The sequence below is a fragment of the Argopecten irradians genome, chromosome 15, assembly GCF_041381155.1.
Source record: "Argopecten irradians isolate NY chromosome 15, Ai_NY, whole genome shotgun sequence".
NCBI classification, from domain to species: Eukaryota; Metazoa; Mollusca; class Bivalvia; order Pectinida; family Pectinidae; genus Argopecten; species Argopecten irradians.
In genome coordinates, this window is record NC_091148.1 from 7,413,849 (window position 1) to 7,437,998 (window position 24,150).

The following is a 24,150-nucleotide window of genomic DNA, read 5'->3' on the forward strand; positions in this document are numbered from 1 at the left end:
ATTTTACATAATTAATCTACCTTACTCGTTCCCTTGTTGTATACATACATGTATAGGCGAACCCTCTGTATATAGTTACAAGTTTATACGGATTTTGTGAACCACTTCTTCGCCTAACTAAAATGAGTTTACAATGAATGTTGTAACGGACCTGACCGCTAGATTATCTAAATTATCTATTTTTTTTTTAATTTTATTTTCTACATATCAAAAAAAATGAAAAATTATATAAAGCGACAGCTGATACTGTGGAGCTCATTTTATTTATCTTTTAAATGTATGTTTTTTGCACCCAAATCCGTCATTATTTCAAAGCTGTTTTTTAGCATTTGAATTGTTAAATTTGACATATTTAGTATATCTCTTATTGAATTGTAATGAACGTTTTATAATATTACAGCTTCGGCTACCATGGTAGCCAATCGTTAGTTTTTTTGGTCTATGGAATCATAAAGCGCATCCTTGCACAAACTTCATATTTCTTCCTAAGATGTATCGTAAGTGCATATATATATTCTCACTAAATGTTAAATTTGTTCCTTGATGCGCTCTATGGGTTCAAATACAAAAACATAGCAACAAATGGCTAAAATTGTCAAAATACCCACATATATAAAAACATAATTTTCTATGCATTCAGGCACATGCTGTTGAGGACATCAAATACATTATTAAAACAGTTCAACATTATTATCACCCACATGTTCTTGTAGTACGTATACTAAGTAGACAAATAGCATATTATGATACCAAATATTGATAAATGATTCAGTCACATTTACTCTGAAAACCAGATCGTGAAAATTAAACACCACTTCAACTTGTGTTAAAATCGCAAAAAAATGACCCACGTAAATTATCGCCTATACGGTATCCAGTTTGTAATTTAGATAACATTTAATAAGATTTTTTGTTTTGTTCTTTTTTTATTCACTCAAATCCATGACATTCAATTTGAGAAGAGTGCTTATGCTTCAATACCTTAGCCTTACTCTCTTTATTTGAACAAAACTCCGATTCTGGCAGCCCTCCAGGTGTAGGCTGCACGTGCGCTGCGCACGACTTGTAGTACGGAACCAAGGTCAAGCACGGTCTCTCATCAAGGTCTTTTCCTTTGACCGCAAATTATCAACGTTGGAGGCAAAGGTTTAAAAACTTAAACTTAAAGAATGTCCGAATAATTGAATAATTAACCGTCAAAATTTTATTTGCTAAAATATTGGCAGAAAAAAATCCACCTTTCAACCCGGAAGTAGACTGGGTGTGGTCTGAATTCGACGGATTTATACACATATGTTCTTTTCTAGCATAAAAAATATATTTGGTCAGCGAATGTTGGCTTACGCATTGGCACGGAATCTGCAATGGTAACAGGCGTGGTGTTGTTTAGTTTGACTTTTAAACTTTTCCCTCCGTGCGGGATTTTAAAATTACTACTAACCGGAAGTGATCGAGGTGTGGTACAAAAACGTGTCAAATTGACGCTAATTTTTGGAATGCATACAGCTGCTTGTGAAGAATATTGTGTTACATTAGTGTATATCACTGATCATTAATGATAAAGTAAGATATGATAAAGTTTCCTGATAACATTGTTGTTTCGTTCATATTCCTGAGAACTAAGAGAAGACTTTGAAGAAAAAAAAAACACGAAGAAGAAGTAGACGAAGAAAAAGAAAAAGAAGAAGAAGAAGATGATGATGATGATGATGATGATGATGATGGTGAAAAGAGCAAGAATAGAGGGGGAAGGAATAAATGAGATGAAATCGATATAAGAAGAACAAAATGCCTAAATCATATCCTTTATTCAAAGCATGATATGTATTCATACATTTACAACAAATCAAATGCAACGTTATAAAAATAAAATCAATATAATATCTATGTTCAGACTTTGAATTAATAAAACATTTATATTTAATCTTTAATCTCACATTTTTATGTTACAAACATTGAAGTTATGCTACAGGGGTACATATACGGTAGCTTTGTCATTGATTTGGAAGCAACAACAAACTGTGCCGGAATTCACGATAAAAAAAACCCAAGTCTACCTCAATAATGTCAGACAAAACACTTCTTCGTGTTTCCATTCAGGCTTCAGACACTTTCAAGGTTAAAGATCCCGACACCTCTAAATTCCTGATACACACCTTCAAAACAACCACAATTCCGATTTCCGCCATTTGTTTTCTTTTTTACGCAATTAGACACATCTTTGAAGTTCCGGAGACCATTGACCAGGCGCGAGGGAAACAATGGAGAGTTTATCTTGGAACCTGATATGGCCATTACAGGCGTAGTGTGGGTTACTGATGGTATTAACGGCAAATCTCAAGATACAGGTCCTAAACCCAGAATCTGGAGATAGGAAAGTATGGAATGGATTCATTCAACGCGTCAAAGACGTTATATTTTGGGATGTAATTTTCTCTGCGTAAGGGTATACGTAACGGGTAGTTGAGGTTTTATTATCATAATTAGAAAATGTGTCTGGCACAAATTCAATCTAACTGACAAACGCAACAACGTATTGCATCTACATAGATATCATAAGATGGCTTTAAATATTGAATAGTATTATCATAATAGTTTTTTAAAGATAAGAAAAATGAGAGCCAAAGAGAATGGATATAACATGAATATCTTACATCATATTTACAATCATAGGTGATGTCCGCTTTTTTTTTTTTTTTTTTTTTTTTTTTAAAAATGACGATAATAAATGATCAGATATTGAAGTACAAATAATAAATGTCATTTTCAATATTTAAGAAGCATAAATATGGAGAAATTAGTGAATAGTAGCTGAAAAATAAACAATACATCTCTGTTTTCGCAATATTTAACCAGATATTCATTAAAATAAATCCCTTAACACGGTTTTAATAATATCTTTTTCCCTATAATCAGGCCATGTTACACGAAGAATATCCATCAAAATACTATATAGAAATAAACCATCACTATTTGTCCTAATGATATTAATTTTGCAGTTGATTCATTATGACAATTTATAATAAAATTACATCAATATTAAATAGGTCACGGTGATATTTTTAACATTAACATTATCATTATCTCAACTTCAAACTGGATTTAGTCCCAAACTCTAAAAGTTACAGTGTAAAAGACACATAATTACAACATTCAACAAATGCACATGCAGTTTGTACCTATATGTTTCGTGGGTATCCGCTGTAAATGTTCAAACTGTTATTATAATATTGACGTCCACTCGGATGTACGAAATGAACTATGAAGTTATCCTTACCTTACCATGTAACTTTGAATGCTTGTTGTAACCATGGACCCAGAATGAAATCATTAACATTCAATTGCCTTTTCTCTTTAAGTTGTCGTCTGGAAATAAATCGTTTTGCTTAAAATTCAAAAATACTGAAATGAACACTTCTATTTTGAAGTAACCACCAGTCAAACGCGAATACCGTTATCCTTTTGTAACGTGAACGTCCGAATTTTATGATCCTAGTAAATTCGAGAAGTTTATTTCTGGGAAATAACATCTACATTATTTATATTGATAGGAAATCTCATTCCAGGTTTAAATCCGCGGATGTTAATCTTCGTCAACTTAGTTTGAAATGGAAATCGCGAAATTTAAAAGCCGCGTAAAAAGGTTGATTTGTAGTATCGGCGTGATATAAAATGATGCACTGAATTTGATTGAAACCTTAGTTCTGGAGTCCATTGATATTCGAATTATTTTACCTTCCTAGCAAAATTTTGTTTATATCTTGTGTGATTTAGACTGTCCACCAGACCATATATTATTGCTACATGTAAGATTTTCTCAGTCGATACCTACTACTAAACGATCTTCTCTATATGGTTAGGCCAAATTTTAATGATGTTTTGATACTCCAGAGACTTGTTGGTAGTCTATGTGTGATTATATAATATTGGAAATATTGAAAGTATAGCATCAAATATTGTACAAATAATATCAACGGGAAACGTTTTTGCACATTGGCCATACATTATCGTTGGTTGTAACTGAATTTTTACAATATGTTATGTACAATGCATAGAAAGAAATGTTATTTTGGCGATAGAAATTAAGAAAATATAGAAGAAAATGTTTTAGAACACACAGCACATCATTATACTTATTAAAGACATATCATAAAGTAGTTATGTATGTATTTTTTACATGCAAAAGGCGCATTATTTTCGATAGAAACTGGCAAATAGAATTCTCTGTTATAGATATATATTACCACCAAAAAAGTCAGTGACGAAAACCTATTGAGCATTAACATAATGTCAGTAAATTTGCGACTAAAATAAGATAACTCCGAGAATAAAACTAAAGAAAAGCGCTAGAAAAGATTCAGCTAAAATTCGCGTGTTTACGCGTTTTTCGTTGTTTCATTACACTTGGATAGATTGGATAGAGATCGCATTGAGTGATCTGTAGATAGAAACTATAACAAGAAACTACACACACAAAAAAACCTCAAAACAACAAAAACATTTTATCAAAGAAACAAGACGATCGTAACACGATGCACGTGTTTTCGGTCGTGCCTTTGCGCGGCACGTAAATCCTTGGTTAACGAGACCAGATGACACCCGGCAGGTCAGCCTTGTTCTTGAGTGAATGCAGACCCGACGAGGCATGACATTGGGGGAGCTCTGGAACGGAGTAGGGCTTCTCCTCACAGTGTTCTCTCTCCGCTGTGTGAGGCCAGAGGGGTGTAAAACAATGTCCCATGAGGGTTATAGACAAAGTCTGGTAATAGGCGAAGTCATGTAGGTGATATGCCATTAACTAATGTTAATTTATATACAATTTCTAATTTCCTCATATAAATTAGCCGCTCGCGCTATTATCATTTTGATAAAATATGTTTATATTTCAGTTTCGGGGTATTTTTTCTGGACGGATATTAAACATTGTCCCATGAATGCTGTAGACAAAGCCTTTTAATAAGCGAAGTAATGTAGGTGTCAAACATGTAACTAATCAAACATCCTTTATATTCCTCATATATATTAATCGTTCGCTCTATCTGTTTTTTTTCTAAATAATGTTTACTTTGTTTACTTTTAAGTTAATGATGAATTTTTGACGCAGGGGTATATAACATGAACACTATTCCCGTGAGTTTGATAGTTCTACATCGTCTTTTGTTCCTTATATGAATATATAAATGTAAATACCTATCTTTACCTTTTCTAAATTATGTTGATATTTAATAACGTGATTTAGTCCACTACACAACACAAAGGGTTCCATACAAAGATTGACATTTTTGTTGTGAATTTTGCACAAACCTAACTTCATTCTACTTCATAAAATATGAAAATACGTAAGGTAAAGTTCTAATTTTGTGGCCTTCTTTTTTTATCAATTTGTTTTCTTTATCAATCCGTTTTATAGTATAATCAAAAGAAGGAAAGACATACAAAAAAGAAATTGCACAAAATATTATTGATATCGAGCTTAATTATGAAATTCTGAAAATTTATTTAGTAAATGATTGAACCAAACTTTGAAATTACATGTTTTCTTAAGATTCAATCAAAGTCATTGCACATACATCTGTACGTGTAAAGCATGAGTACATATGTTCGTGCGCAACTCAAAAATATTTTATCCGGAGCATCAGCCCCGACCAGCTGTTTTATTTATCAGTTAGTCTTGTCATTTAATTACGGAAAACCCGAAAAAGAGGCAGGATTGAAATACACATTGACTCAAGAGGACAATTCCGGAAAAATCACAGAAATAAAAAACAAATCTTTTCAAATCACGAAATTGTTGTGATGAAGAGATAAAAATGTCTCTGATAAGATTGTAGAGAACTATAAAATCACAGCATATGAAATTATATATTTATCACTACAGATAAATGCTTTTTACAGGAAAAAATGAAATTATTTTTATGTAAACTCAAAAAATAAAAATGCTCCAATATGATAGGGGTTGTCAGCGATCGGCAAACGTGAAGAATCGTTAGTACGAACAGTTTATCTGATCAAATCTCTTCAAACCGCCGTCAGATTGTTCAAGATGGCCGCCGCACGTGACAGAAACATGTTAAGGACATGGATGTCTTTCGCAGACGTTTATGATCAGATAACGTCTTTTTAACTTCTATCTCAAATCACTGTTAAAATCCGTTTCTAGATACGGTGTTATACTTACCAGATACAACTCAAGAAACATTCATTTTATGATTACCATGGCAGCTTTAAATAGATTTTACGATCAAATTTATTTTTCGAATTCAATTAAAAATCAAACAATAAAATATGTTTTAAATTATCATATGTATAGGTACAGCGTATGTACACATAGTGTGTGTATAACAATGTGTTATTGCCGGAAAATGGACTCTATTTGAAAAGGGAAAATAAACAAACATGCAGTAAAGCATAAGAACCAAAACCAAATAGTCTAGTAATCAGAAAATTGCACCGATTTACTCGATGAAAAACTACAAAATAAATTTTATATTAAATTTCTTTTGAAAGAAGCCAAAAATATACAAGCGTAATATACTAATGATCAACCTATATGCTGAAATCGTTGAAAGAGCTTCGGTGGTCTTTGCAGCACAAACAACAAAAACATTGACATATTTATTTCATTTCTTAAAATATATAAATGTCATATTCATTGGATAAAGACATCATAGTTTATTGACCTGGACAAAATTCACTCCTTATACGAATTCAACAACAAAAGTATAATACACATTTGTACAATAAAGTCAACTTAGGGGTTCTCAAATTAGCCAACAAATGTACTAAATATATATATATCTCATATACAGTGGATCCGCGATAATCCGGACGCCGATAGCCCGGAGAACCTGCAATCCGACGGAAATGTCAGGGGACGGATTTCTGTAACGTTATTTATACTCACTAGTCCGTAAATTCGGATTCCGAATCCGGAACTCCATTTTCGGAACGGAATTCAATTTTTATTAATAAATTCCCGAAATAATCCGGACAAGCATCCCAAGGTTGTGATTTACAAAGATGTTATAATGACTAGACGAAATGATTCAAACATTAGTTTTCGATTGAACTTTTGACTGGTGTTACCTAGATTTGTATGGCTAGTGTCACTGTTGCCCCCAACAATTAAAATGCATACTCGTTCGAAGCAATTTCTAAGTAGTCACTTACCAAATTATGAAATCTATATTTATAATGGTTTTTTTTAGTTTGAATTTCATACATTGTCTTTGTTAGAATGTAAACATGTTTTTACTAAAGCTCAAACAAAGATGCAGCTTTAAGCTTGTCAATTTTTGTTTTGTTTTGTTAATATCCTCAAATATTGAACTAACGAAGAAGTTTTTACAAACCAATTGAATAAGAGCTAAACTATCGATCGAAAACGCTGCATTAAATAAATTCCTTAGCTTGATTGAGAACGGTAAAAGACAAGACAACGTCTTTCACCTGGTTAGACATTTTCAATGTGTCTTTCCTCAATATACGTTTTTGTCAAATCTTCTCAAAATCATTGATCTAACGAAGAGGTCTAAACCCAGTTTAATAAAAGTTAGTTTATCGAAAGCAAGAGTTGTTTTGTAATGTCTGAAAGTTTGAGGTGGCAAAAGACAAGACAACGTCTTCCACCTGAGTAGACATCCTCGAGGTGTCTTTCCTCAATATGCTGACTTTTTAGGACCGTAGCCATGTTTACACTTGTTTTACTTACGTATTTATGCTATAAGACGATTAACAGAAAACAGGCGTCCAGCACAAACGTTTGTGGGATCCGGATTGTTTACTTTAGAACTCGGGCGCGCGGAGTCTATCTTTTCGCTATCTGTCTTCATTGTACATGGGGATTTACTCAATTTAGTGCGATTATTATCAATGTTTAGACGTGTGTATGCCACAACTTCTTTACTTTGTTTACGAAACTAAAGACCAATATTTTTGGTCGCCTGTCATGACAGCAATGTTGACGTGTAAAAGATCAATGCCGTAGTTTCGAATATACGAGCCATGGAATTGAGTAAATAGCTGATTACTTAGTTTCGTAAATATCTAAAAGTTATAATTTCTTTAAAATTTCTGTAATGCCTAAGATTAAACATATAAATATGTTTGCAATAATCATTTCCGTTAACAAACGGCTTTTGTCAGTAGCGTAGTGTGGAAACATGATCTTTTATGGAAGAATGCATTCTGTACAGAAAAGGTTCCTAACCAATCCATCCGTATATAAGCAGAAAATATGTAAGAAATATATATCAAACATCTGTTTCATCCATGTACATTTTGTAAGGTACATCTCGATAATGAATAATATGTTGACCTTATCATTCTTATATGATTATATGTATCTGTTCCATAATCTGTGCATTACACAATCATTCAATAATAATACTTGCAATACACTCCATCATCTATTTGTTTGATGTGTGTTCAGTTAACATTAAGTCGTATCGAACATCGCAAAATGAAAGGTTCTCTGGTTTTGGCTGCAAAATGGTTCTCGTCCGGTATTTATTTTGATTCATTTTCACTTTTTAAATAAAAAAAATATGGAACCCTTATCGTGAATTGTTCTTGTGGCCGTGTACATGTATATAAACTTTTTAAAGCTCGCAAGTTAATATTAGAAGCTATCACTGAAACTGAAGACGCTAATTCTCCGTAATCATCTAGTCCCAAAATTAAAATAACAACACTTTTTTCTTAATTAGTTTAATCTTCTGTTCTCAAATAGATAAATAGATGTTTTTCATTGAAGTCATTCTTAAGAACTATTATCCATTGTTCAAGAGGAGGATATTTAGTAAATGCTTCCTGCGAGTGTTTTTTCGTGTAAACAGGAAAGAAAAGAGGTTGTTGTGTGTGCATGGGACAGAACGTACAGTATGAATGAGATCCAACTCAGCCACGGAAGTTTGAGAGTTATCTTAAAGATACCTTTATCACAAGTGTTGGCAAAATTAACGATATCTCATCAGAGACAAGATTACACAGATAAAATAATGAATGGGAATTGAGATAAACTGTTAAGAAAGGAAGAAGAGCTCCAATACAGGGGAGATAATTACACAACGTGTCTCGTGATGTAAGACGTTTTGTGAACACTCACTTAATGGGTTTGCTCGATTAACTTAAAATTGTCATCGTGTCAAGATAGATAATGTCGAATGTCAGAACATGATGCTTCCCTGTTCTTGTCAACGTTGTTGTGACATTTCAGGAGAGGTTTAACCGAGTTAAAAATTATAATGTATATGATAAAACAATGGAAATATATTTTTATTTACGAAAATGGCAAAGGAAAAAATAACAGTAAAGACGCTTCTAATAGAAACAGAGAAAGAAAGAAAGAAAGAGAGAAAGAAAGAAAGAAAGAAAGAAAGAAAGAAAGAAAGAAAGAAAGAAAGAAAGAAAGAAAGAAAGAAAGAAAGAAAGAAAGAAAAAAGAAAAAGGAAAGAAAGAAAGAAAGAAAGAAAGAAGTTCAACCATGCAAAGCAAAGAAAGAATTTGATTTTTAACGCTTTGAAATAAATCAATATTTCTTGCAACAAGCATTTTGATTGACTTAAAATGTATGTTATCAGATCAGAATTCAACAATGACGTCGCCAGTTATAACGTCACTTTTGATTGGTCGATACAGCAGCGTATTAATTTCTGAAAGAAAAGAGTCCACCAATATAAGTGGAATTAGAGGTAAAAAAAAGATGAATTATAAAGATTAACTTGAATGTATTCATATGAATCACCATAAACCGATGAGGTCATACTCAGAATTTAGTGTTATATATCCATAACATAAATAAGATATATTCAAGTTTATCTTTGAATGAATATGAACGGTTTTTTTGCTAACAGTATCTTATTCTTGGCCATTTTTAGGCATATGGTATCAAATTTTTATCAATGCTATCGGTTTAGCGGCTTTTTGTTTTGAACATCTCTTAAATATTAAAGACATGGCCTTAACATTTGAATTCTTGTAAACGTCTTCTGAATATTTTTTTTTTCAAACTATAAAGGGACATACTCGTGCAAATATTTAAAAAAAATCCTTTTCGAATTCCAGCTTGACCAGACACACATGTACAGTTACAGTGTGTAGATACAATCATTCTTTGGCAGTATAAAAACATCAGCCAGTTTTGGCAAATGTGGTTGTTTCAGACCAGTTTCATATTAATGACTAATTTCAAATGATACATTTTTACTAAGAAAATATGAATACAAATAGAACGCCATGCTTCTTTCATTTAATCGTATTCTAATTTTATATCCATGAAGTAAAAAGCAATTGGCCATTTCGTTATTAAGTTGACCAGTCTTTCATGAATTTGATGTGTATACATTCTGCCTCGCAGAACGTCCCCGGGGAGTTGGGTGTATGGGAGGGAGCGCACGAGAGAGAAATACGAAACCCTAATGCAGACGCTATCCTGCTAAATAAACTATATACATTAACAACTATGTATACAAGTTATAACGCAATTTCTTTGTTTCGCATACGAAGGAATTAACAGGGTTGTCAATTTCAAAGTGATAGTGACATCGTTTGCATACCAGTTTATAGAGTGTGCTTCTGATGTGCATTCAACGCGCTAGAAGTGTTATGTAGCAGAGAAATAGTCGCCTTTTCTTTGTGGTGTGTCTGTTCTTGAATGCTAATAGTTGTGAATTGTTGGAATGTGTTCTTTTTGTAAACAAATTTACATACTCTAGATAAACATAATATTACTCGATACAAAGAAAATCACTTAATTCGAATAGTTAATGACACAATATTCGTTATATAGAACTTGTAAGAAGTTTTTAATATTCCTAAAACGTTAATGTTATTTGTAAATCTTCAGGATGAACAAACAATAGATGTGAATTGCATTACTAAACAAAAACGACTAAATGATTGCACTGTGCATGCCTAATACGTGAACATAGCGTAACGCCGTTATTCATATCATGACGTCATAATAGAGCTTGGGTCCATGGGTAAAGATAGTTTTTTGAACTTGAGTTGTATAACCATATTCCTGATAAGTTAAAACGAAATGACAATAGTTGCATCACTGACTGAATCGAAATATACTGCAAATGTCTTTATTTTCTTCATTGTATAATATCGTGAATATTTCTTCATTGATCGAGATAAAAAGTATCATTGAAATGAATTGCGCGTCATTTGTACATTGTAGAAAATAACATTGTGAATAAGACTGGAACATGAAAAATTTTGATTGATATGTTCGTTTGCACACGTACTTTAAAACAAAACAAAAAAATCAATATATATCGCTCTATGAACAGAAGAAATATTCTCTTAGTGACTAAAATATCCTGTAAAAACCAGTATTTTCACATTTTACATAGATGTTTCATAAAACAACTTCACGTCAACTTAATAAAAACGAAAGCAAAATAAAAAAAAACTGTATTTCGTTAACAGATACAAAATCATCCATTTCGCGTCGTTTCATTTTTACCATCCTAAACACATTCCGCGTACTTATCAACCGTCTAGATCGTGGTCATTTGGATGTTTTACACAAACGATTCTAATAAACTAGAAATGACAGCTTTCCCTCGTAATTGATGATGGCACGTGACTGACGAGGGGCGCTTGCATCGGGTTGTCCATCATCCGGAATAACTGGTCCGATGTCCGGTTCTTATCTTTAGAACTTACACCTGCCCTAGTAAATAAGTGCGAATCCCTTCATTAGGGTTGTCGTTTTGTTGTGTGGATGAGCTATTTAGACACGTATCCTTATAATAACTCTTTTAGACGTGAATTTCCTCTTAATAAACAAACACATTTAGTTAAAATGGAACCACTAAAACCGCTTTTTCTCAGTGAAGCGATTCTTGGGTCAGCCTATCTTTTCAAGAGCTATATTATTAATTGACAGCTTTATATACCTAAAAGCAGAAATTTTCAGTTCGAGTCATTAGTAGTCGTTCATGACTTTAAGATCATTCATCATTCTTTTTAGAATTATTATAGCATATGGATTATATCAACATGTACTATGGTGACAATATTACCCTTAAACGAACTGAGAAAAAGTAGGTTTCTTCTTAAAAAGAAGGAATATTAATGAGAATTTATCTCAGTGAACATATATGTACGTCTTGGATTATATTTACGAATAATTATAAGACTTTGACTGTCAAAGTATTTTGCCAAATTTCGAAATAAACGAAGACAAATTAATAGATAAAAATGTCTTGTTTGTGTTTGCATATCTGATTTAGTGCTGACAAGACATTGAATATCCAATCAGAACGTTCGTTACAAACTACGCTTATCAATTTGTGAAATTTCAAATCATTAATGAAACTATTGTAAAAGAACACATTCTTTCATTTTCCGATATCTACGAAATCGGCAAATAAATATCAATCGGATTTTGTCGCTTGAAATTTGCACAGTGAATATATATGTACATTGTGAAGTACATTCTCTACGGGTAATGTTTGTCAATTTTAACAACATACTTGAGAAGAGAACTGTTATGGTATTAAATACCGTCAGATAACGTGTGTTGTGGTTCGTTAAAACTTTTTACGTTGATCATGAAGACGTTCACACTTCATATTAATTGACTCTTCACAGAATTACCCAGATAGCATCTCGATATATGTAGCACTTGAGAAATTCGCACCAAACTGGCGAGATTTGAACCTAGATCGAGACAACTTTAGTCTGTAATGTTTTATACTGTACCCAAACATGCATGCAGTATCCGAGTAGCTCATCAACCCGACTCTTGACTTTTAGAATAAAGTTTCTTCATTCCATCCCGACAGTAGGGTTTGGTGTAAAATCTTCTCGGTAGAGTCGGAATGTATCTCTTTCAGCTTCATAGCGAACGTGCATTGGCGCGTGACAGGTTTGCATTCCGGTGCCTTGTAAATTTACACGCTAACAGATCACTGAAATGCTCCAAAAGTTCTAACTAAAACTTGATAAGGGACGCTGATGAATCCATCTTCAGTCCAGACCAACCGCACGAGCGGCGAGGATGTGTATCTCTCAATGAAGTGACAAGCCTGTTTACTCTAAAATTATGTTATTTCATGTCTAAACAAGAGAGTGAAATAAATCAAAATATTGTGATTAGAAAGACGTAATAAGAAGTAAATAGTTTCTTCTCTGAATGTCCGAGAATAATCATACATTTGAAGATTACAAATAGATTAATTTAAACAGTAAAAAGAGGTCCGATGATTTTAGTAATTTCGTTAAAGCTAGTTTTCGATTGGGAGGGGCGATTATTACATTGAAATAAAATATGTTTTTGGATGTTTCGAAGTTAATTTGTTTTTACTGACTTTTTTCTTTTCTGCCAGGCATTTTTTTAAACAAAATTATCACGAGGAAAAATTGCTTTATTTTATTCCATCAGACCGTTTTTTTTTTTTTTTTTTTTTCATTATTTCTCATGATCGGAATCACTTCAATGTTTTACGTACGTATGTCCACCTTACAAACGCAGATTAACCACCACCAATAACATTTGTTGGCGTTTTATCCGCTGAAAACGTAAATATGAACAAATAATGAAATAAAAAAGCACTTGACTATCATAGCCTAGTCAGCTATTTACCCTATTCATAGTAACATTAATATAGATATGATAGATGGAGGCTAAGACAGTATTCTCTCTATATACATATCGAAGCCACTAGCGATAAAAACATGCATTAAAAAGAATTTTTATAAAATGAAATAATTCCATGTCCACGAAACTTTCTAAAATAGGACTTCAATGAAGAACTCATATTTTACTGAAAGTACTTTAGTAATAGACACCGCATGCGCACCTGCATGGCTTAGCTCAATCGAGCGTGACCTAATATAAACTAATTCCTTTGATGTTTTGATAGTAATTGCCGTAATTAAGCCGGTCCGTAGATGGCATGGCCCCCTAATTAGCATACGGAGATAAACCATGTTATTGCCATTAGTCATATATAAAACCTACGTTAATTACCTTAAATCAAAATTTGAGACAATATAGGGATTTGTTATTATGTTACCTAGCAACGGAAACAAAGGGTAGATTGAGTCATAAACAAAAACGAATGTCGTAAAAGGCTCCAACGATTTACACGAAATTGGTACTGCGTTAAATAATATGGCGGTACTTAGTATTTGGGGGAAATTCTGAGCGTAGAAATAATTAATTGCAGCATGCATATTCGTTCAAAAAGGGGCCCTGTTTCTTCCCTAACAACCGCCCCTATGTCGTTGGCCCCTTAGCTTGGTTGACACGGCCCCGACTAGCTCAGACACCTGATTATATAGCCTATCCCCTTTCACAGTCTTGACGCATGGCTATTATGCGATTAATATACATAATAATGAATGTTGCTTAGAAAATCAGAGGGATCAGACGAGAGGGTTACGATGTAGTCCGAGTTTCCTCCGACCCTAACACCTTCAATAACATACTCTTAAGCGGATAGAATGGTGCGTGCATATTCCATTCCTATCGTTAAATTTAACTCCCTACTACATGTAAATGACCTTAGTTGTCGATTTGCCGTAAAACTCAAACAAACAAATAAGCAAATAAACTCCTAATATTTATATTATCTTTAAAAAAACTTTCTTAATTCAGTGCTAGTGTATGCGTAGTTTTGAATATATTGTGTCCGTGTGCATAGCAAAATGATGATAAGTGTTGTTTTTGTCTTTGTCTCTTACTCAAAAACAAAAGATGCTTTATATGACAAAAATACACCAAAGCGATTAAGTTTGCTCAAAGACATTTGTATCATTTTGTGAAACAGATTATAATATATTTTTGGAACAATTGCGAAAACATTACGACAATTTTAAAACTATATGTAGGTCAGTAATTCAATACTTGTACATACGCACACATAAATGTATATATTTGATGGTTGCCATCAAGCACTACTTTTATAAAACGAAGCAAGAAGCGTTTTCTTTCTGATATTAATGACAGCATAAACCAAAGACAAAGAATCGTTCATGCTTGCTTTTCGGGATCCGTTCTTTCTGATATTATAATAAGCAGAGTTAGATAGAGCAATTATACATTCCTGATTTCGTAGAGCCGTTCTTTCTGATATTATAAACAGCGTCAAAAAACGGACATATAATTGTGTGTCCTCGATTTCGGAGGGCTATTCTTTCTGATATTATATAAGCGTCAAAAATGGACATATACAAATGTAATTTTATGTCAACGATTTCGGAGAGCTACATCTGTATTCTTTCTGATATTACAAGCACCGCTAAGCAAAGCCGAAGAGCCAGATTATTTCAGATATTATAACTAGCGTCAGAGATAGGTATAAATCGACACCCCTGATTTTGGTGGCTATCCTTTCAGATAGACATCAGATTTAAGATACGAACAAAATCTGATAAGTGTGGGTAGTTTACCTGGCACTGCACGATGTAGTGGTGTTGGGCCTCGTTGACCCTTGTGGTCCTGTGGGGCGAAAATCGGGACTAAAATGGCCATCGCTATTTAAAGTATGGTTCTCTTAACAAAGAAATATGTTTTCATTCTAACACATAACTATGAATACCGAAACTCTATATATATTTTTTAGATTAATAAATGAATAACGATCTAACAAAAATATCTTCAATATAATAGAAATATATCCCTTTGGTTGAATTAAGTGTATTAATTTATAATATTTTCACGTTTCAAGCTAACCATGCTCCTGGTTTTATGACATGTGAGTAAAAATTTGGAAACTTTATGAGGGTCAGTCCACTTCCGTGGATTAAATGATACTCTCGTGAACAGGTGCGTGGTCATATATTAGACCAGTCCACTTAATCTTTGGAGATGACCACACCACGAGTATAGTAGCTGTCCATGGGTTGCTGCACAAATCTGGAGTGGTTTTCAATTTTCAAAAGTTGTTCACTGCGTTAGCGCAAAAAATATCAAGTTATTTCTTAAATTGACCCGACAAAAATATTATTCTATCAGTTGTGTTTTTATGTTAATGTTTTTGATACAGCATCGATCATGTACCATTTCTACGAGTTTTATTACTATTTGCCGTTTTCAACAAATGTCTACAGCTAAATATATGAGTTATCATGCGTTTGACACGGAAATGAAATAATTTGATTGATTAATTGCATCTCATATTGAACGCATAATATTGAATATTCATGGCAAGATATTGAATATTCATAGCAAAATTTTAAATATTCATGACAAAATATTGAATATATATGTACTAGACTAGATGTTATAATATACATTTATTTATTTTCTGTATGTTACATTGTAGCTTTAAAAATAATGTAAATAACACGTGAGCTCTGAGTAGAATGTATGTATAATATATTAGTTAAATGGACAGAGCGGTCTATTTATCACATGTTTAACCGATATAAAATACACTGTATTACCAGATACTTAACTAACTTGTGAATAAACACTATTTGATATGTTATATAACCTGGTAATGTATATGAATGATATCCATGATAATGTATGAATATTCATGACAATCTATGAATATTCATGAAGTCTATGAATATTCATGAAAACATATGAATATTCACGACAAAAAAATGTTCGGACATGATACTGAGACATTATAATCTCAAGAGATTTTTTTTAATTAATGAATAAATAATATATAGATCAACATGACATATCGCAAGAATATGTGCCTCTATACATGTAGCTAAGTGAGTTTGGCGTATTTCGTAAACCTCATACATATCATGTCAAATGCAAATGTATTTCTTCCTCGGCTTTATAAACTATAATGTACAATTAAAGAAAAGTTATCAGTAATTGTGATATATCTTAATTAGCATCTAATATCAATTAATTATACAAAAATTATTTCGTTACGCCGAAATTAATATCACGTGATCGTAAAACTTACCCGTATGTTAAACAATTCCTTTGTTTTTCCGTTTCTTTCTTCTGAAAATGTGTAGAAATTTGAATTCTTTCACGACTTAGGTTTATCTCCGAAACCAGATAAGATTTTCTGTTTCAAAGAAATTAACATGCGTGTGCTCTCGTGCGCTCGTGCACTCGTGGAAGAGGTTAATTAGAATTTCTCCGAGATTCGCCGTTTTTTTACTTAGTATATCTAAAATCAGTATAATGACATTTCGTTAAACATGCAGATGCACAGGAAAACGACTGTCTGTACGAGCAGAGTTTGATCTTAAACCCGGTAATTCACGGATAATTCATTCTAAGTGTGGAAACTCAGAAGAGGTGTTTTAATTTAAAATCCCAACTATTACTAAACTTCTGATAAGGCCCCCCATTAGAGAATATACTATTTTAAAAGTTTAATTTCGGGTTTAACTTTATCAGCACTCTCGGAGTAAAAGACTTAATGTACTGGTGTGTTTTTATTGGTTTACATAAGTATATAAACTTCAATACCGCAGGCTTGGTTGTAGTGTTGGTTCGCGTATTTTGAAACAAACACGTCTTGCGCTGTAAGCTCCGCCCACTTGCGTTATCAGGGATAGTACCGCTTGAGAGGGGGTTGAACCACTCAGGTCTTGTCTAAATGAGAAAACGCGTCCGGACCGTATCAGTGTGTTCTTATGCTCGGAGGATAGTGGAGAAATTCGCCTTGGTGGAACTGACCCAGGTTTTTCTGATAAGTGATAAAAAAGTTGACTATAATATACAACTCGGATAGCGGGACTAAGACGGAGCCGGAATTCAGACTGGAGGGTAGGTGCTCTTTATCTATAGATTGTAATTGGTAACGAAACTTGGTGTCCGAAAGATAGCATACGACTTATCCCGCGATAGCGAGCTCTTCACCATTACACTAATCTAATCACTCTATTCTATTATCGGTATAACTTTTACAGCTCTACAAAATTACTTCATTTTCACTCCGTTCTTCTAACTAAGACATTCATTATTTATTTTTTCATATTTTTTTTATTTATTTTTATACGAAATATATTTCTAGAGAAACGGCCTCATTTATAAATTTATTTGTTTTTTTTTAGATCAGGGTAAAAATATTCAATTTCAAAATCTATCATGAATTTATTCGAACATGGTGTCTGTATAGGGTGTATAGGGATACATACGGTCGTTGTTTTAGTTTATTTGAAATGTGCCGACGTTTCCGGATTTACCCCTGGATAAGTCATTTTGGATATTAGAATGTACCCTGATTGGATTTTGACAGGTAAGCTGGTGTAACACCACACCTGTGTGTCTATATTTATCTTTCTGATGCCCTCTTGAAAATCGGATATTTTTTCCGTTAAGGAGATTTTTATTCCCAAAATACGATCTAACGTTTGTCTAGAATACGCCACTTTGTAGTAGAAAATTTGACTTAAATCTTTCTTTGTTTTACCTGTGTTCACCTGAGCTATTATTTATGGGTGCGATACAAATTTACCTGGTTATATTATAGGGTCAAGTGTTTTATTTGTATACGAGATTGAAGTTAACCTTTCAAATGAATCAAGAAAGTGTTCCACACCCGTAGCTGCTTTTAAAGTTTCCTACAAAAAAATCGTATTGGGGACATTTTTATCGATAAACCACATCTGTTAATTGCAATTTATTTTATAACATACATGTCACATAGTTTATTACATTTACACGGTGTTATATAGTTTTAATGATGAACTTTTATAATATTTATTTTATTATAATAAATGCGTCAATGACATAGATATATCCTTGATTGCGTTATTAGCGTACAACTGTACATGGACTTGCGTAATAATTGCAATGTCCACAAATCTGAATTGAGATTAATGTATGTAAAACAAATTGCCAATGTCATTAGAAAATTCGAATTAATTCAGTATAATTTTCTATAACACATTGTCGTAAAAAACCCTTATACATTCATTGCATATTGATTATATCAATGACGCAAATGATTAAAAAACAAAATGAAATATCATATTATTCTAAGTACTATATTATATATTTTTTGTTTTAATTGATCTTTTTCTGATTTTTTTTCATTACATATGTAACTCAACTAAACCATATATTTAAACCTATTATCTCATAAACACTTGATCCCCACCTTAAAATATACTTGACCCCTCCTTAATGACTAATTCCGATTGATCTCTTTGGATAGGCCGACTTACCTGTGAAATTACCTGGCTTCTGACCTACCTGAGTTTTTGTTTTTACAATAAGCCCGACATAGGGTATTACCGAGGCTTAGAAGCCAAAAATCGTTTTATCCTCTCAAATGGTTTGCCGTAAGTAGTCACGGTTAAGACGGGTGTTTTCTTAGAAATTATGTCGGCAACATCAAATACTGTAGGCTTCGACGATCTGTACCCGGTAAATGGCATTTGAAGCAAATTCCTTTCTTCAGTGAAGTTGTGCGTATCTTTTACATGAAATGAATATATGTAGTGTCGGTGTATGACAGGGTTAGTGAGACGTGAAAACCATCCAGGTAAGTTTATTGATTGGTCATGGAAATTCAATAAGGAAAAATACGAAATTACTCTGTGCTTAAAGCAAATGATGTAGTCCCAGATATCTTACATGTAGATGTTGCTTACCTGAGTTAATGTTGAAATTGTCATATTTACATGTACGTGTTTAAATGTCATTATTTGCTGAATTTTTATGTATGATATCGGCTGTCCGTTAAACGAATACAAAAATGTTGATACGGTTTAATACATGTATGATTTTGCGTTTGATATTTAATAATTTACCCCCTCCCTCACATATTTTATTTTATTAACAACATTAATTGTTGATAGGTTTCCCCTCTTGCTCTGCATTATATTTGTATTGCTGTTACTTGTTTGCGCATGTATCGGTCGTTCTTAAGTGATTTTCTCAGATTTCTTTTTGTACATTCCTAAATAACATGATCTAGCTATAAATACTACAAAATGACACAAAGATAATTATTTAAGATATATCATATATAATTCCAACTATTGTCGATGTCATTACGATCGAGTAAAGACATTTCAAGTCTCTGGTGTAATTCACATTCTTGTATTGGTTAACCTCTCGTCAAATACTACATGATGTACACATCCGCATATATATTTATAAAGTACTGAATTATCGTTTGCTACACGGAACTTATCCTCTATGCAGATACATGTAAAACACCTCCAAATAGGCCGTTACGATTTTAATGCTGTTATTCTAATATTGCTTTGTCTATACAGTTCTTATATAGTTGAAGTTAGATTTGATTTCACAATGGGATGTTCACAATTCTATGAAACATTTGAAAATTTTAATCGTATATTGCCATCGCGTATTTTGATTTATTAACATATGTACATAGTACTCCATACTTATAATATTATAATAGGAAGATTACTAAATATACAATATGTAATCAGGATGTCAAAATTTCCATTTTGAATTTTACATTATTTACATGATAATAACAACAACAAAATGTCCCGGCTAAACTGTGACTTCTGTGAATTTTATCACTGCGATATCGGAGTATCTCGTGCAGTTGACGCGGCCGTATCACCGAGTTTAAGATAACACACGGTAAACTCTAGCGAATACGATGACCAGGAATGACAATGGTCTATCTAGTCCTGTTGATAATTCTGTATATTTATATATTTAACGTAGGTCGGGTATTGTACTTTAATCGCACTTCATATCGTCATAAATAGATACAGCTGCTTAGGGCATGATACAGAAGTCACGAGGTACCGATATCTCGCGCACGAACTCAGCTAAACCTGATAACGGATCGACGGAGCTACACGCAGAACACAATATAACGAAAAAAAGGTATTCGTTTCCTCTTATTTTACAATTAATTTTAACAAATTTCGAAAATTTTCGAATGTGGTCCGGATCTTTTTGTGTCCGGTTTGTAATTAGTCATAGCTAAGTCAAGCGCGGAGAAGATTCGGATGGCTTCTTTCATTATCTTCATTACTTCCAAAATCAGATATGTTTATCATAATCAAATTGCGCATATCATGTAGATTACTTAAACATATAAAGTAGATAGATTTATATTTCACACGTTTTTAAAACTTAATAATCTTTTTGATAATCTTTCGGTATCTCGAATGTGTAAATGATGAATTTCTGATACCTGATATCAAACTACCATTTGTGTAGTTCAGTCTTGTCAAATCACATTTTATTGTTTTATTTGGAAAACTTGACAATTCGTTCGTTGAATATGAATGTTAATATTAATAATTCATTCTGTTTGTTCTAATATATTAACTTCCGATTGACTAAGAACCCAATAGTTCTTTATATTAACTTACGAAAACTAATAGGAATACAACAAGGTAACGTTTTGACACTGTCTGTTTTCTAAATCTGCCAATGATTCATTCAATTTTCTAGTAATAATCATACAAATAGAATCAACACCCTACCAACTATTTTATGGTTGAATGTTACAAAAGAGTTTTCCTTCAGATAAACGTTTGGCAAGTAAGCTTCAATTGGGCACAAAATGTAAGCCTGCCTTGTAATTTAATGTGAAGCCACAACCATCCGAAAATGTTTGTGCTAAGATGTAGTATTTGAAGCGAGAGTATAAAATAAAAGGATGTAGAATTACAGGAGAAGATTTCCAGACGCAGCTTCGGTAATTGCAATTTTATTGAATTAATTCATTACGTGTTTCACTGAAACGAACTCGTGCACTCTAAGGAACATTTGAGTATGGAACATGAGGCGCACGTGCAGTTGTTCGTGTTTTTGTGTCTGTCCGTGTAACCAATGTGGATTTTACTGAACCGTAACTTGTACGTAGTTTCATTCAAAGAGATGAAGTTTATATCCGAGCGTAGCCTTATGAGAAACGTATTTGTCAAAGAAAAAAAGAGAAACTAACAGATAATAGTGCCTTAACTAAAAAATGTTCATTTTCATTTTCATTTATTGAAACTTAGACCCAGGTCTGCTTCTAACTACCTTTAACCGATTGTATTGATCGGTATTTGAAAACAACTTTGTATGTTTGATTGGTAAATCTTTGTGTATTTATGTATCAAATCAAATAATTTAGTACTTCGAAGGCAAGTGAATATGCTTTAAAACATCATTGATATACTTATCATATCTTGGAATAATATGACTGGGATTTAAAAAATGTAATACCCTATACCACAGTTTATATTCCGCCAGGTTTTACTACGGATAGTTAACTAGTCATACATATTCTATGAAAAAATGGGTGTTGAATGCATTCCCTTATTTGACATGCATATGGCATATTCATTGTGTAAGCATCATGAAAATGGATTTTGTACAACCAGTTGCTTGACCGAATGGTGTCCTAAATTGTAATGAAAGGTTAAAACCCGCAATAATGGCAACCCAACTTAAGACATATATTTTTTATTTTCAGATTACGGTTCCTCTGTCCGTTTCAACGACAACACGACAAATGCGAGATTTTGGTGACCTTTTCAACTGATCTCTTTGCGACGACATTGGCCATCCATCGCCTCATTTCTCAACAACAATTTAGTTAATTTACTGTGTAGAATTGTTTTAAGTAGCTAACCGAATGGAGTTTAATGGCACATTCGGAACTCCTCTGGCTTAATTCGGAAAATCATTTGAATCGTTCTAAAGAACACCGTTTTGAAGACAGGAAACTTTTCAACGGAACTAATTCCAGAGCACCCCTTAGCGGTTCCGGCAGCAGTTCGCTGGAAGCACAAAGCGCCTCCTCGCGGGGTATGCTGAATTTCCAAGAAAACAGTCCGCTTCTGCCTTGTGAGGACGTCGAAGTTTTCTTTAATCATTTGGACAGACCTTTGCCAAACCAGCATTCTCCTTCCGAGGTCAGAGGCCAAGGCCGTGACTCTGAGCCCCATCATCTGAACACATCCACACCAGAATCGAACCCAAAACTCTCTCCTGAAAGCATGTTTCAGAATAGTTCCATGCACTCTATGTCTCTTCCCTCGGGCGCGACTGCCCCTACCTACCACGAATCCCCAGGGGCTAACAGTTTCATGCACCCCGCAGGTGCCAGCCCCGTATATGTCCCAACAACACGTGCAGTTCTTCCAATGCAGTATGTAAGCAACGGAAGCGGACAGTCGGTTTCGACCCCATCCGGATCTCCAGCAATGTGGACAATGCCCCCAGAAGCTTCATATAGTTCTTCGAATTCTCATCCCTCAGTGTCTCCTCGGTTTGCGTTCGCCCCCTCCCCAAGCTCGCCTATCAGTTCCCCTACGGCCCGGACGGACACCAGTTACAACGCACCCTTAGCCCGACCCAGCGGACTTAGCCCATATCCTTACATGAGCCCAGAATTCGCATGGAACTACAATATGAGTCTGCAGCAAGGACTGCGCAGGTCCGCACCCGGTGAGTACTTCCTGTTTATAATAATTATCTCTATTCTTAATTGTGTGTGCTTATTATTATTTTATTACTTAAACGTTCCAGAAATAGGTTAATGAAGCAGTTGTGTCAATATGTGGTACTTGCATTAAATTTTCATTTTTCAAAAATAATTATTAGTTTATAAGACATTTCTTTGATACATTGCATAATATATCATTATGAACACGCATTCAAGTTTGAAACAACACCATCATTTTCTTTTGTAATAGAATATTTACGCAATGGTTTTGATATATAATAAAGACAAAAATTAATCTTGAAAAAAATAAAAAAAAAGTCCATGTATTGTCTTTAAATTATTAATTCAAACATAAAAGAACAAACGAATTAAATTTAAAGATCTATTTATATCACACATATAAATTTAAAACTGTATAGGGTATTGCGAATTACTATGCTTATTTAATATTAGGTTTTCATTTGATAAAAATCGAGATAATTCAATTATTGGCGTATAAACATTAAAAGTGTAAATCTTCGCCAGCGATCTAGCGTGAGTGTTTACATACCAATAGGCCTGTAACAGACTGGGGAGTATGTTTCTCATCTCTCAACATAGCGAGCAGCCATTAGCGACAATTTAAAACCGTGTGAAAACAAAATCACAACCATATGTCTATAAGTGGTGAATAGTGTGGGTTATAGAGTCGGTTATTACTTACATAAGCGTAAAACTACCTGTAGGATTCAACGTTGGAAACATAATCTGAAAATATATTGAAAAGCGCCGTGAAAAGTATACAGGAATCTATTGCTCTTAGGAAACATATTCTGGAAAT

The 24,150-nt window shown here is 33.4% G+C and overlaps 1 protein-coding gene across 9 annotated transcripts in view; it reads left to right on the top strand.

Annotated features, from left to right (window-relative positions):
* The window catches only part of LOC138309799 (transcription factor GATA-4-like), an 80,270-nt gene that overhangs the window by 28,490 nt on the left and 27,630 nt on the right, over positions 1–24,150 (top strand). For 3 of the 9 annotated variants that reach the window (XM_069251016.1, XM_069251008.1, XM_069251013.1), the window contains exons 1-2: positions 17,544–17,713; positions 22,356–23,332. In XM_069251016.1, coding sequence (XP_069107117.1) covers positions 22,528–23,332 — 805 coding nt within the window. In that variant the 5' untranslated portion in view covers positions 17,544–17,713; positions 22,356–22,527. The other 6 variants (XM_069251011.1, XM_069251014.1, XM_069251012.1 and 3 more) reach the window with 4 other exon arrangements.